The sequence below is a fragment of the Danio rerio genome, chromosome 2, assembly GCF_049306965.1.
Source record: "Danio rerio strain Tuebingen ecotype United States chromosome 2, GRCz12tu, whole genome shotgun sequence".
NCBI classification, from domain to species: domain Eukaryota; kingdom Metazoa; phylum Chordata; class Actinopteri; order Cypriniformes; family Danionidae; genus Danio; species Danio rerio.
Window position 1 is genome coordinate 5,821,467 of NC_133177.1, and position 16,442 is coordinate 5,837,908.

General features: G+C 38.2%; 1 protein-coding gene across 1 annotated transcript; it reads right to left on the reverse strand.

Moving 5' to 3' along the window:
• Positions 1-3,339: 3,339 nt before the first annotated feature.
• On the reverse strand, positions 3,340-12,238 carry cldn15la (claudin 15-like a). Its single transcript, NM_131771.2, has 5 exons — positions 11,925-12,238; positions 8,183-8,347; positions 7,979-8,060; positions 5,316-5,429; positions 3,340-3,599 (listed from the first exon to the last, which is right to left on the reverse strand). Exons 1-5 carry the CDS (start codon positions 12,139-12,141, stop codon positions 3,518-3,520), a joined length of 660 nt encoding a protein of 219 aa, NP_571846.2. The 5' UTR covers positions 12,142-12,238; the 3' UTR covers positions 3,340-3,517.
• Positions 12,239-16,442: the final 4,204 nt, after the last annotated feature.

The following is a 16,442-nucleotide window of genomic DNA, read 5'->3' on the forward strand; positions in this document are numbered from 1 at the left end:
GAGCATCAACGCTTTACTTGTCAGGATCAAGGCACGTGCTGGCAACTGTGGTCTCTAGTGAGCGAGGTTTGTGTGTAAACAACAAACATATCTGCAAGGTTATTGGCATTTATGAAATCGATACTCTTTTTATAAACGTGTTCATTTCAGTTTAGGTTTAGTGTTTCATTAATGGTTTTGTTCATTTTAAAGGCATTTTTTATACTGGGAGTTTTTGTCTTCACTCTACACTGTGAAAAGTACTAACTTAAAAACGTGAGTAAATTCATTGCTTTCAAAGCAACAAGTTGATTTTAATTTTAAAAAGTAAAGTATTTCTGTTGAGTTAAGTTTACTTAAAGGGCACCTATGGTGAAAAATCTACTTTTCAAGCTGTTTGGACAAACATGTGTGTAAGTATAGTGTATAGACCGTCATATTGGGGTGATATAAACACACACTCCTTTTTTTTTTTTTAATTTATAAACATAAAAACTGTGGACCAATTGTAGTGGTTTTCAGACCGACCGCAACTTGACGTAGGAGAGCGGTCCCCCCGCCCACCAATATTGATTGACAGCCTCATGTCACGATCATATCCTCAGTTTCTTGTTACATGTTCGCCATTTTCAGCGTGTGAGTCAAAGCGATATCACTAAAGGAACACCCTTGCTTTATTTTTAGATGTAAGGCTCATTAGGCTCAACACAAGATCAATATTCTCCACATTATCGATCTAATCGGAATTATTGCTTGTACCTTTTGCATGGCCCGGCGCAGCGCGTTTCGGAGTTCTGGCCGTGGATTTCTGTCGGGGTGCACGCGGCAGAGCTTCTGGTTGGCGGTTCAGCAGCTGCGGCGCCGTTGTGTTTGCCCTGGTGGAGGCTTGTGTTTGGAGTTCTGGAATGCGTGGCGCAACCATTCGGGACACTTCATGTTTCTGCCGCGTCACTGAGTGTGTGGTGTGCTGTGTCACGGCGCATTCAGCGCCTCAGTCAAAGTTAATTCAGTGTGCGTGGTTGTCAGTCTCGGTGTACAAGTGCCGAGCTTGTACACCGAGACTGACAACCACACAGACTATACAAATACGCAAATGATTTTGTGCTCTCTGCTTGGTTTGTATCCAAGTCGTACATGTACGGCTGAACGCTCATCCTAGCTTAGCTTAGCTTCTCTCTCTCTGTCTGTCAGCCTGTCTGTTGCAAACACAGAGCGTGGGAGCTCTTGGCTCCGCCCCCTTGTTACGTTGGGCGGGAAGCCGAAACTAATTTTCATGTGAAGCAACACACCCCTAAAACAGCAAGCTGTGTAAACGCCCCCAACATGACACTTTTGAACACATTTTAATAAAAACATCTGAACTGTGTTGAACTGAACCTAAACTGGCACAGTCAGAACAACCATAATATTAATATTAAATCATAAAAAAGGGGAAAACTATGTGCTAATTTTTTACAATTATGCACATAGTTCATTTACTTTCATCATTTTAAGGCAGTGTTTACTTAATTTTTAAGTAGAAGTCAACTAATGGCTTTTTAATGTGTAAAAAAAAGCTGGGTTCCACACCGTTAATTTGTGTTGGGACAGCATGAAGGAATTAAGTTAGCTAATCAGGTTTTACAAATTTAGGTGGATTAAACATATAATTATTCATGCATTCATTTTCTTTTCGGCTTAGTCCGTTTATTAATCTAGGGTCGCCACAGCGGAATGAACCGCCCATAAAACAATTAAGTTGTCCCAAAAAATAATCAAGACTTGTGTTGTTGCAGCGCATTTTTTATTAGTAGTTTGAACAAACAGCTAATGTCATTTTATTGAGTGTTCTGTCAAGTCTAAATATCTACAAATTGGTAAATCTAGAACTACTAGATTACTGCAATTTTATTCATTCATTTTCTTGTCGGCTTAGTCCCTTTATTAATCCGGGGTTGCCACAGTGGAATGAACCGCCAACTTATCCAGCAAGTTTTTACGCAGCGGATGCCCTTCCAGCCGCAACTACAGCAGCAGTACTTGATTACTTTAATTACAGTAGAATACCGCAAATTCCTAATATGCAGTAAGTTACTTGAGTTTTAAAGTTGCCTATAATGCAGTGCACATTACAGTAGTGAACTGTGAGGAACGTATGGTGTATTTTACTGGGTGTTTTTGCAGTAAATAACTGTAAAATTGCAGCAAAGTCTAACAGGATATACTTGTAATATACACTATAGACTATCGCTGAAGGTAAAACTCGTCCAGAGTAAATAGGACCCTTGTACACATGCACAGACATTTACTGAAACCAGGAGATGCTCAGAGGTAATAATCATTGGTAGTGCCTCAGTTATAATCCCAGACTGTCAGTGTCAGCAGTGTAAGACCCTGGAAAGCTAAAGAGGGATTACCGCCGCCAAACACATGAAGAAATTGTTATCGCACTCAGGATTACTCCCAGCAATATAGTCAACATGCACATGCCCTCATGTAAATCAAGCATATGTATATAATAGTACAAATATTTATATATTTATATGTGTATATACGTATATAAATATATATATAAATATATATATATATATATATATATATATATATATATATATATATATATATATTTGTGTGTGTGTGTGTGTGTGTGTTTGTATGTCTATATATATATACACACACACAGTTGAAGTCGGAATTATTAGCCCCTAAACAATAGTTTTAATAACTCTTCTCTAATAACTGATTTATTTTATCTTTGCCATGATGACAGTAAATAATATTTTACTAGATATTTTTCAACACACTTCTATACAGCTTAAAGTGACATTTAAAGGCTTAACTAGGTTAATTAGGTTAACTAGGCAGGTTAGGGTACTTAGGCAAGTTATTGTATTATGATGGTTTGTTTAGTAGACTATCGGAAAATATATAGCTTAAAGGGGCTAATAGTTTTTACCTTAAAATGGGTTTTAAAATTAAAAACTGCTTTATTCTAGCTGAAATAGTACACATAAGATTTGGAACTACTTGAGGGTGAATAAATATTGAGTAAATTGTCAGTTTTGGGTAAACTATCTCCTTTAAAGCAAATTCCAGTGTATTAAACAGTGTATTTTGAGATTAAAAGAGTCACATGATGAAGTTCTCATTCATATATATTAAACACTTTTCAATTGAATAAGCCAAACAAAGCCTGTAAAAGCTGCATTCACATGACTAATTGTGGCAATAGCTATGCATTTTTAACAAAAATTGTGTGCCACTAAAATATATAATGCATGTAGGAAGTTAAATGTAGGCCTCAAAAACCCCTTCACAGTTACCTCTGCTGTATAAAGTGTCCCCTATGCACAAAAAACCCAAACGCAAACTTAAACTATATATTGAATCAGAGGGCATATTTTATTCAGCACGTGCCGCATCCATGAAAATTGATTTACTTTTTACAATTATGGTGAACACAACATAGTCCTAACTAACTGAAAAAAGTAGCAAAAACATAATGGAGTTAAACAAACATCAACGTAACAACAGTTCAGCCTTGTTAAAATGGGAAATCTTAGACGTAGGCTTTGGATGTTTCTGCGTTCGATTGAGCTGTGGTATAGATGGTCTGTGGTTTACCAGCTGGGTAGTATGCCCTGTTAAAAAGATAACACACAGACACACAATCAGCAATACGTCAAAACGAAATAAAGCAGTCCATTTAAAGTCGCCATGAAATCCAAATGAACTTTTCTTATTTTTATATAATAGTTCTTGTTATAAACGATGTATCAGTGCATTTTGTTCTTTTGTAAAAATTAATTTGCCCTCATAATCTTGAATCAAATACTGTAACTTTTCCCTCTCACTTCTGGTCACATAGAATACCTTTAGGGCGGAGCTATTGGTGCTTTAAGGTGGGGCTATTGGTTGTCTTTTCTGTTCTGAATTCATTCATTCATCAGTCTTTCTCCATTTTGCTATGCTAGCAACGTCCATCTTTCATCAATCCGGTCATAATCTAGAGAAATCCAGCCCTTGCAGATTGTTGGAGAACGCTCACTGTCTACAAACTGGACTACATATCCCATTATACACCTCACACACACCAGTTCCAGATCACCACTGATTGCAAACACACAGCTGAAGCTTATGAGGAGTGATTACCTGGTCTATAAACACAGCACACACTCACACTCCTTTGCTGAGTCTTGTGTCCTGTAAGTGAGCATTTCGAAGCGTTATCTTTGTCTTGTCTGACCATGATTTTGGCCCCTGCTTTGTTTATTATGTTGTTTTGCCACCTTTCCCGACAATTTCTGACGTGAAACTGACATTTCGACACAGTGTCAATATCCCATAGTGCAAATGTTTCAAAACACTGCGCTGAAGCATGATTTGAAACACCCAGGTCATGTGACTAAGGTGATTCGAAACACACAGGTCACGTGACTAAAGTGATTGATCATTTCAAAAGCGTTTCTCGTTAACTTCCTGCCGCAATCCTATCTGATCTAGCAACAACCCTGTTTTATGACCAAAACAAGACGTATATTTTCATAAAGTGATCACTGTCAGATGCCAGACCAATGTTAAAACAAAACACGTTACAAAAGCAGAGCATTTTAAACCTAGCATCTAAAGCTGCATCACCCTGGGTTAGAACCAATTATCTCTGCATGCTAGTCAGGAACTCTCACCGCTCCACTAAATCACTTGAAATTCTTAAACGTGGGGTTTAGTTCCTCCATTGCTTAACTGTTTCTTTGCTGAAGCTGTTCCAGTGCAATACATAAAGGATGACCACTAGGTGTCACTGTAGAGTGGAGTTTCAAAACGTTTCGAAGCTTCGACAAATTTGCTTCGACTGTTTCAGTGTTTCATGAAGCCTCGCTTGGCTCACCACTACCATTCGCCTGTTTTTCTGACCATTGTTTGGATTACCTTGATGCTCCTGTCTGTTCCTGTTTTGACTTTGCCTGTATGACCATCCCAAAATAAAGCTGCATTTGGATCCTCACCTCGGTTGCAAGACCCACTTATTACAGAAGACTCTGCCAAGTGTTTGTGAGTGAGGTGTTTATATAATCCTGGTAATCAGTCCTCATGAGCTTCAGCTGTGTGTTTGCAATTACAGGCAATATGGAACTGGTGTGTGTGAGAGGTGCCTTATGGGATATATAGTTCAGTTCCGTTAGGCTGACATTGAGTGTTTACCAGTGATCTGCAAGTACTGGATTGCTCTACATTTTTTTTTCTCATTCCATGACTATTTCAAATGGATGTACGTCATGATAGTGGAAAAAAGCAAACTTTTGTTTCAAGGCAGCTACAGAAGGTGTGCACATACTGTCAAGAACTGTGTCATTTACCCTTTTTCTTTTGATTTGGAGAACCTTTGATAGGCACTGCACTGGAAACCACCACCCAACATGCATAGCGCTGCTCCAGCCCAGCCGATGTAGAGCCCGGAGCCCAGCTCAAACCTGCACACAAAGGAGGAAAGATCAATACATGCACCTACTCTTATCTTTTAGGTCAAATCTCAACCCAGAAGTGAGCTAAATCTGCCAATGGTATTTTAAGAGACAATCAAGGGGCATTCAAACTTGACAGGACGTAATAAAAAAACAACAACATATTTTCAATAAAGTACTACCAGTGTTTCTTTACATTTCCTGGTCTGATGAATGTGATGTTGGGAGTTGCGTTCCCAAGTTTAATAATCAAATAATCCTCCTTTATTGTGACTCTAAATATTTCTATATTTAATATAGACATAACCCTGTTATGTGGGACAAATGGTATCTCCTCATTTCAACAAACTCCACTCACAAAACATTAATGTAGCTAGTTGGGCAGGGCCGAGAGCCGTGAGAGTGGAACAAGGCTGGTGGCATGTGTGTGCCAACTGTCTCGAGTTCCACAGAGGAGCTCTGGAAACTTCAAAGTAGGAAAGACAGCAGTGAAAAACGAGAAAGGACCAGGCCTGGTCACTTTTTTCGTTTTTAATTTGGCGGCAGTCACTTTCAAGATCTGCCGCTGCCCGTTTGTATTGTTTTTTTTTTTAATTATTAAGACATTTATGAGTTTGTTGGTTCTCTACATCCTTCTTCCCGATGGCCATGGAGTCATCAGCTTTATTGCAATTAATAACAATTATTAAAAGTTATTTTAATCCCGGACGAGCCCCCACTTATATTTATATAGCTATACACATTTATATACCCCCATATTTATCTATCCCTGTGCAGTAGAAGCCAATCTTGCCCCTAGAGAGCCAATAGGGAATTTCGCATTAAGTAGTTTTAGGAACTGGCAGCATGTGCCACCCGGAAGGACTCATTCCTATACCCTAATTCCTTTGAAGAGTTTAGCATCAACCACAGTGTGACAGCTTTAAAGAGGTTAGGGCACAGGTGTCAAAGTCTGGAGGGTCACAACTCTGCTCAGTTTAGTTCCAACCCTAATTAAACACACCTGATCAGACTAATTTAGTGCTTTAGACTTGTTCGATATCTACAAATAGGGCTGTGTTAATACTCTCCAGGAATTGAGTTTAACACCCCTGGGTTAGGGCATAGAGATAAGCCCCTCCGAATGGACACCAAACAGCTTCCCTGCAAAAAGGATCAAAGAGCTCAAAGTGTCCATTAGTTGTACTCTTTATAAGTCCTTCATTACTGAGGGTATTTTAAAGTGGCCAGATTTGATCACTTTAGTTTTGAATACTTTAATATGAAGGGCATTATTGTTTTTACTTTGGAGTGCCCTTTAACGAACAACGTATCATATTTGGAACGCTTCAACATAGGAACTGGCATCATAGGAACAGTCATAGGAAATGGCATCATAGGAAAAGTTATAGGTACTGGCATCTAGACTGGTCCCCCAAGAACTAAATTTTCCCCTTTAACTCCTAATGATATACAAAAAGCATGAGAGTGGATTATCTTTACTGTTGGACATATCTTCATATAGTGCAGTTTATTTTATATGAAATAGTATCATATTTTTTTTTCTCTATGACTTGTCGGACATATTTTCAGTGAACACCAAAGGACAACAAAGCACAGCAGTTTAAATGTGGCTCCAAAAAAAAAAAAAAAAAGAAAAGAGTTAAATATATGAAAAATTCTGAGACCTAAACTTAACAGGTGCATATCATGAAGACAGGAGACTACAATCACGTGATCTTGAATGGGGTCCTTCACTTAATTAATGTTTTCTGTGTAATAGGCCTTTTTAAAATAAGCATATAGTGTTGCACCAGGGGTCATGGTTTTCAGTGACAAAATGTATCAAGCTTCTATGTTTCTATAAATATATGTATGAAAAATGGTTACCATTTACTAAAATAGCCAATTGTAAAATTAGGCCTGAGGTAGTTATTATTGATTTTATGATTTTGCTTTTAATTTATAAGAGTGTAGATTAAGAGTTACGTTATTTAGGATTACGTTATAGTTATTTGAATGCATATAAAACACCAGCGGTCTATTGCAGGGGTTCCCAAACTTTTTAGCCCACGACCCCCAAAATAACAATGCCAGTGACTCGCGACCCCCAATATCCTCTCAGGTATTAATACAGAAACCTTGCATGCAATGACGCAAACACACCAATTAAATTTTTTAACGTGTGTCAGGGCTTTAAATGTGTCAGAAAGTATAACCTGATGTTATAAAACCAAAATGCATCTGACGCTATTGCTGCTTTTAATATAATGTAATTACCCCAGGGGTCGCAATCCAATAGAACTAATAACTATAAGCTACTATAGTAACTATATAGTATATAGTAACTATAAACGACTATTTTTATTTTCAGTATAGTTATGGATAAAATATGTTAATTCTTATGGTTTAATAAAAATAAATAGATTTTTGGAAATCACCAGGCAACCCCCCTTCATTGCCCCGCGACCCCTCGGGGGGTCCCGACCCCCACTTTGAGAACCACTGGTCTATTGGATGATCCTATTTTATTAGATAAATTGATGTGTTGTTTATTGTGTACATGTGGGTTTTCTCACCTGACACCCCCATAGAATGGGTCATTGAATTCTTGCACAACACGTGCAGCGTACCAAGATACACCCACCATAGTGCAAAGACCTGTGGAGAATCAAAGTATTTCTCTCAATACATTTCTATTTACTCAGATCCTTAAAGAGATGGAAGAAACATCGACAATAAGATGGTGATGTTCATATAAGCACACATTGAATTTCGCTTACCTCCTATCAGGTAGATAATGCCACCGATGAACATATTCTTGCCTTTTGATTCATCTGTTTTTGAGCCAATCTTAATGCAGTTCAGCCCCATTGTAGATAAAACTAAACCAACCAGCCCCAGGAGCAGGGCAATGATCACTAACGCCCGGCAAGCCTGAATGTGAACTGAAGACAAGATGGGGGAAAAATTAGTGTTTGACTTTGTTTTTGGACAGATTAAAATAAAGATGTACATATTGTATCTACTTTAAGTTATTGTTAATATATATGCATATCAATATATATATATATATTTCTACAACAGTTATGTCTGGTTCTTGAATCTGATTGGCTGATAGCCGTGCAATATTCTGCAAAAAACAGCACCTATCCAGCCTCTTCACCCTTGTGTATTACTCCGCCCACATACAGCAACAAGCAGAGGACACCCTACAGTTTGAAAATATTGCAGCTGTTTGACAACATAATGTACTTATGAGGCTTTTTTAATCGATAATGTAGTTGTTTAGATTGCAACTATGCAGTTTATTTATAAGGATAGAGACTATTTTAAATTTTGGAGATTCTGTGCATTAGCCGCCATGAGCCTCTCTGAGCAGACCAAAGAAAATGGCGGTATGACGGTTGACATTCCTCCACAAGATGGCAACAGAGACCGCATTTCACATCCGAGAGCAGGGGTGCCCAAACTGGATGAAGCTGGAGGGCCAGTTTACTGCAGATTTTAGCTCCAACTTTCCTCAACACACCTGCAGGGATGTTACTAAAAAGCCTAGTAATAGCTTGATTAGCTAGCCCAGGTGTGTCTGATTGGGGTTGGAACTAAACTTTGCAGGATGCCGACCCTCAAGGACCGAGTTTAGGCACCCCTGCCTAATGCTGCGGTCACACTAGAGTTTGTGCATGTGAAATTCTGTTGTACGGCGCTGCGAAAAAGGGGCGGGATTATACAAGATGATTAGACATTTTAAAAAGCAAGCGATTGGTCCATAATTAAAATTTCTGTTCAGGGAGGTCATGTTTTGATCATCGGCTGGTCTCACATGATCCGATTTCACAGGTCAGAGTTCACCAAGCTTGAACTTTGCAATGCAGCGAACTGCGAAACTTGTCGCATGAGCTTGTGTTTCCGGTCTGTCGCTTTTGCGTGTGTATGAATGGAAGTCTATGGGGAGAAAAGTCCAGTGTGACCACAGCTTTAGAGGGAATCTCAGCGTTTTCTCAGCGTAAGTTTCAAACTACAGCTGAACAAATCATTATCGATCAGGTAAGTGACATTCTAAGGCGACCTCTCTCTTTTTTGTAGTGTTGTATTTATACCACATATACTGGTAGTGTTTGCTTTGGCGTTTTGGAGGATAATTATTGTGATCTCCCAATTGCAACAGAGAAATACTGTGAAATCTCTGAAGGCTGATGACATTTCATGCTGTTCAGCCTTATAATCTTAAAATGTGAGCAAAATCACCTGATTTGTCATGACTTTAGACATTACGCTAGAGAATCGTTCAAACACTAGCTCTGAAGTGACGTGTGTGAAGTAGCAAAAGTCTCTGCTGTTCTGACTATCAGCTGCAGATGTGAATGAATGGCGGAAGAAAGTAGTTCCTCTTACAAAAGTATTTTGAGACTCTCTGTCTTTGATTTTCTTTTTTATACACACAATTATGTCGTCGAGCTGTTGTATAAACTCAATATCACACTCGTAGTAGGGCGATATGGCTGTATATCAGCACTGATAGGACACTCGGTCTGCAGCCTCGAGTCAACGCACGCATCCCACTAGTGCTGATATACAGCCATATTGCACTGCTACAAGTGTTTTTTTTTAATCGCACTGTTAAATGTTTTGAATTATGCTACTACGTCCCAAAAGTACGTTTGTTTAAAAAACCAAAAGTTTTGAATGCTGTAAGAACCTCCACAGTACGTTTTAAAACTTACTTTCAATATAAAGGAAACGTTTTTAAAACATTAATATAATGTGGATAGAACGTTCTAATATCGTTTTAAATAACAAAAATTTTTAATAATAAAATAATCTATAACTTTAATAATTTTATAATTTAAAAACTAGCTGCTTTAACTGATCCACGATGTAGTTTTTCACATTATTTAATTCAATACATTTATATAGTGCTTTCCTGGGTATTCAAAGTGCTTTACACATTTTAGGCGGGAATCTCCAGTGTGCAGCTGGATGATGTGACGGCAGCCATTTTGCACCAGACCACACACAACACACCAGCTTATTGGTGGAGAGGAGACATAAGGCTAATTGTGATAAGGGGATTGTTAGGAGGCCATGATGGACAGCTTTTAAAAGCATTTTCGAGATGTTGACAAAGTTCTTCTGGATTTAGTTTGTCTCAGTTTGTTCTGTTTCTTCATGTCATTCCAGACAGACTGGATGATGATCAAATCCAGTCTCTGTGTGGAGCACAGCATCTCATTGTATAACTTACAATTAATGACAAAAATTATCTTTGGAAATGTAAATTGATATTTCAACCTGACATACCTGACATTTAAACCTTTTTGGGGGGGTAAAGTACTACTAGTAAAAATACTAGTGGCCTCAGACTTCTGCACAGTACTGTACATGTTCAAGAAAATCCAGTAATAAGAAAAAGCAAATGCAATTATGTAATTTGTTACACAAAATGGTTGCCAGTGATCACGGTTAAATCATAAAAGATATACAGTCCATCACAAATCCAATTCCAGATTCTGCTGAGTTCACACCAAACGTGAAGAATTGTGCCACTCACTCCAGATTACTCTTTTTTAAACGTGATTGAGGTGAATTCTGCATGTTTGTGGCAAAAGCTTTGCATATTGCCTCTATTCACACATTTCCATTAACTTTGGTGTGAAACCAGTGTAGAATATTATAAAAATGTTTATATTTATGTTTGGAATTAATTACTCTTTGAATAGACTGATATTCGTATTCAATATACAAACATTCAGATTGTCAAATTCTCGAAATCAAGACATTAAAGCGTTACAACACAAAATGGCTGCCAATATGAAGACCATGGGGAAACAGTTAAGTACAGTTTGTTATAAATCCATTTTCACATTCAATAGAAGTCTTTTTTATATGTGTACATTGATAATTACACATTAATTATACACTAATTAATAAATAAATTAATTAATTCATACATTAATTACTCGCAGAATGTGTTGAAGTAAAACCTACATAAAATAAAATAAAAAATGTATTTAAGATTTTGAAGAAAATCAGCAAATTCCAGGTTTAAGTAGTTCCTCTAGTATTTAAAGTATGGTTGTATATACATTATTAGCCCCCCCCCCCCCCCCCCCCCCCCCAATTTCTGTTGAACGGAGAGAAGATTATTTTTTTCAACATATTTCTAAGCATAATAGTTTTAATAACTCATTTCTAACAACTAATTTCTTGTATGTTTGTCATGATGACAGTAAATAATATTAAATTTGATATTTTTTAAGATACTAGTGACATTTAAAGGCTTAACTCGGTTAATTAGGCAGGTTAGGGTAATTAGACAAGTCATTGTATAACAGTGGTTTGTTTTGTAGAATATCAAAAAAATGCTTAAGGGGGCTAATAATATTGATCTTAAAATGCTTGTAAAACAATTAAAAAAGTGCTTTTATTCTAGCCAAAATAAAACAATTAAGACTTTCTCCAGAAGAAAAAATATAGCAAATACTGGAGCGGGCCTAATAACTTCAATAATGTGCTTCCTACCTGGCAAAGCTAGCATGGATTGAAAGTCTTGACAGTTGGCTTTTCCAGTGCTGTCCTCTCCACAAGCGTGCCACAAGTTCTCATAGAGGCGATTGGAAACAATCACATTGCCTTGAATACTAGAAATCTTCCAGTAATCATTTGCCACAGCGAGGCCAGTAAGAACCCAGCCGATCAAACACATGAAGTATCCCGTCACCTCTAATGCTGTAGACATTTTCAACCTCAGAAATCCAAAATTCAAGGGAAGAATCTGTATAGGTGTCCTGTTCTTGCTCCTGATCGATGGGTTTGGATTGCTCTTCTGTTGAGCTGCAGGACTTCAACCTTCTGGAGGGTCATAAAGCCATCGCCGCACCCTGTCCAGCTTATGAGTTGATGATGGGTGTGAGCATTTTGTCTAGCGAGACACACACATTTACCCTGATAACACCATTACCATGTTTGGTTATCATATATGGTTGGAGTTTCACTCTGATTGTATTGAAACTGATATATGGCTGCATTGAAAATAAGTAATCTTAGTCGCCAGATAAACTACCATTAGTGAGGGAATCACTGTGAACAGCATTTTTTTTTATCCAGTTGACATCTGTGGACTGGTGTTTAAACCCACAATGACTAACAGCATAAATATGTGTGCACTGGACTGTAAATAAAATGCTGGGTTCCACACAGTTGCTTCATGAACTGAACTTTCAATTTAATTTTATTTGACAGATTTAAACAAACTGTCCAAAATACAAGTAGCCCATACATTTTGAAATAAAACTGTTAAGGATAAAAACCAACCCAGGCTCTTTCTAAATACGTACCCCTATATACAATTCTGGAGAGCCCCAAATACATCTCAGGAGGCACATTCTTTCACAGTTTTTGTTTTCACACATCCACCAGAGGCCACTGTGTACGTATTTGAGACAGAGTAGAACGATAGTGTTTTCAAAAGCACCAATTGACCCCCACACCCACTTCCCTAAACCCAACTGATAGTGTTTTCAAAAGCCCAATTGACCCCCACACCCACTTCCCTAAACCCAACCGATAGTGTTTTCAAAAGCACCGATTGACCTTTACACCTACTTCCCTAAACCCAACCGATAGTGTTTTCAAAAGCACTGATTGACCCTTACACCCACTTCCCTAAACCCAACCGATAGTGTTTTCAAAAGCCCAATTGACCCCCACACCCACTTCCCTAAACCCAACCGATAGTGTTTTCAAAAGCACCGATTGACCCTTACACCCACTTCCCTAAACCCAACCGATAGTGTTTTCAAAAGCATCGATTGACCCGCCCACCCACTTCCCTAGACCCAACTGATAGTGTTTTCAAAAGCCTGATTGACCCCCACACCCACTTCCCTAAACCCAACCGATAGTTTTCAAAAGCACCAATTGACCCCCACACCCACTTTTCTAAACCCAACTGATAGTGTTTTCAAAAGCTTGATTGACCCCCACACACACTTCCCTAAACCCAACTGATAGTGTTTTCAAAAGCTTGTTTGACCCCCACACACACTTCCCTAAACCCAACCGATAGTTTTCAAAAGCATCGATTGACCCTTACACCCCCTTCCCTAAACCCAACTGATAGTGTTTTCAAAAGCTTGATTGACCCCCACACACACTTCCCTAAACCCAACCGATAGTGTTTTCAAAAGCATCGATTGACTCCCACACACACTTCCCTAAACCCAACCGATAGTGTTTTCAAAAGCATCGATTGACCCGCCCACCCACTTTCCTAGACCCAAGTGATAGTGTTTTCAAAAGCCTTATTGACCCCCACACCCACTTCCCTAAACCCAACTGATAGTTTTCAAAAGCACCGATTGACCCTTACACCCACTTCCCTAAACCCAACCGATAGTGTTTTCAAAAATCCCGATTGACCCGCCCACACACTTCCCTAAACCCAACCGATAGTTTTCAAAAGCACCAATTGACCTCAACACCCACTTCCCTAAACCCAACTGATAGTGTTTTCAAAAGCCCGATTGACCCTTACACCCACTTCCCTAAACCCAACCGATAGTGTTTTCAAAAAGCCCGATTGACCCGCCCACCCACTTCCCTTTCACAGTATGTCTGATAATATTTTTTCTTCTGTTGAATGTCTTTTTATTTATTTTTTTGACAAGAATAAAAGCAGTTTTTAATTTTTTTTAAAAACCATTTTAGGAACAAAATTATTATATTTGTTTTCGATAGTCTACAGAACAAACCATCAGTATACAATAACTTGCCTAATTACCCTATCCTGCCTAGTTAACTCAGTTAACCTAGTTAAGCCTTTAAATGTCACTTTAAGCTGTATAGAAGCGTCTTGACAAACATCTTGTAAAATATTATTTACTGTCATCATGGCAAAGATTTAAAAAATCAGTTTATAGAGATGAGTTATTAAAGCTATTATGTTTAGAAATGTGTTGAAAAAATCTGCTCTCCGTTAAGCAGAAATTGGGGAGACAAATAAACAAGATTACTAATAATTCAGGGGTGCCAATAATTCTGACTTCAACTGTATATATTTACAGCAAATTTTGTCTTAAGCTCTTTCAGATGTTACTTTCTGTTCTCCTCTTGTTCATCAAATACCAGTGAAAAGAAAACTAAAAAATATCTATTTTTAAAGAAGAGTTACCACAAAATTATTTAGCAATGTACGTTTTGGATACAATAATAACGTCAATTCCTGTTTTAAACTAGGACTTACATACAATTCAAAAATACTATTATGTAATTTTTCTGGGCTTCACTGTAACCTGGTTTCAACGGTCAGGAGCGTAATGTGTGAGTGATAGTGCTTTATGGTTTTATGGTGCTCTGTTAATGGTTGATTATCATCAGTGCTCAAAGTCCAAGCTCTCTCAACAGCCAGATGACTTCAGAGTTTCATTGTTTTTCTGTTCCTCTCCTCTGTTTCCCATCAAGTCTTTTTTAGACATGAGTCATAACCTCATTACCCGGCAGACTGACTTTTAACACTCTGGGTTATGTTATTAAATAATGTAGCAAACTGTATTATTTATAAAAAAAAAACATGACTGAAATGTCTATATTTTTTAAACAGCTCAGAAATTCCTAAAATCATTTTAATGTACGCCATGATGCAGTAAATATAGGGTAATTACAGACAAACACAGAACACAAGCAGTTTTTTTTATAGTAAATCAGTGTTTCCCAACCACGTTCCCGGAGGATCACCAGCACTGCATGTTTAGGATGTCTTCTTTGTCTGTCACATCCATTACAGGTCTTTCAGTCTCTGCTAATGAGCTGATGATCTGAATCAGGTGTGTTCGGTTAAGCATACATGGATAATGTGCAGAGCTGGTGGTTGAGAAACACTCCAGTAGTTGAACAACTGTACAGTAGGTGGTGCTGGTTGGCTTGAATATATTTATTTTGATAGGGTGACGTAACTATGCAAAAGTTTTTGCTACTTGCTCAAACTGCTTATTTACTGTAAAATGAGCTGAATCAACACAATTCTCCAGTTTTTGGGGGACAACTTAAGTGTTTTATGTTCAATCCACTTCAATTTGTAAAAGCAATTAAGTTAACATCATTGATTTGTGTTGGGACAACATGAAGTAGGTTGTTTCTAGAACAGCCTCATTTACATGTTTATACCATGTAGCTCATCTCTTTTAGCATTTGTAGCATACTGAAAGCACCGCTTGCTAGCATGACTCAAATGAGAAAATCCCCAGCTCCTTCAGATTGTTCTGAAGATGAGATATCTCTGTTGGTAAATGGTTGCTAGCTTAGTCTGTTTTGCTGCTAAAGAGTCGATTGACAGCTTAGAGGGATAATACATTAAAGCTTTTTGCCTGTATAAATTATATAAATCAACCCTGATGTCTCTATGACACTGCAGCACAAAGATATCAATCAAGACCCCATATAGCAAACATTTCTCTGGCCCAGCTCTGGCTCTCACAATCAGTTTTTGCTTGGTCTACATCAGGGTTTTTCAAAGTCCAAACGGTCAGCATTTTCGTGTGGAGTTCATGTTTTCCCCGGGTCCTCCGGTTTCCTCCCACACTCCCAAAACTATGACACTTAAGTAAATTGACTAAACCAAATTAGCACCAAATTCGATTAAATTCCGTCAGCAACGCATCACCTTAGCAACCCTCACGCAGCAGGAGTGTGGGGGGAGGTGGGTTCTCGAGATCTACCCGAGCTCAAACTACCCTCTCGCCCTGCAACGGGAGGGAGCCTCGGGCTCGAGGCTCTCATGAGCTCGGGGCTCTCTCCCGGGACAGCATGCCAAACTAGCTTATTACCAATCATCAGCTAAGTGTGAACTCTTGAAACACATTTATTAAGGAAACATGTTAATCGTTTTTTTTTTTTTCTTTTCTTTTTTTTTTACAATTCATTCAGTAGTGGCATAAAATACTACTACATAAAGTATAAATCATGATTTCCATGAACAGGTCTGACAGGTTCATTTAGGTGGATGTGAAAAATCTCACTCGACGGGTTACTCCGTTCTTCGCG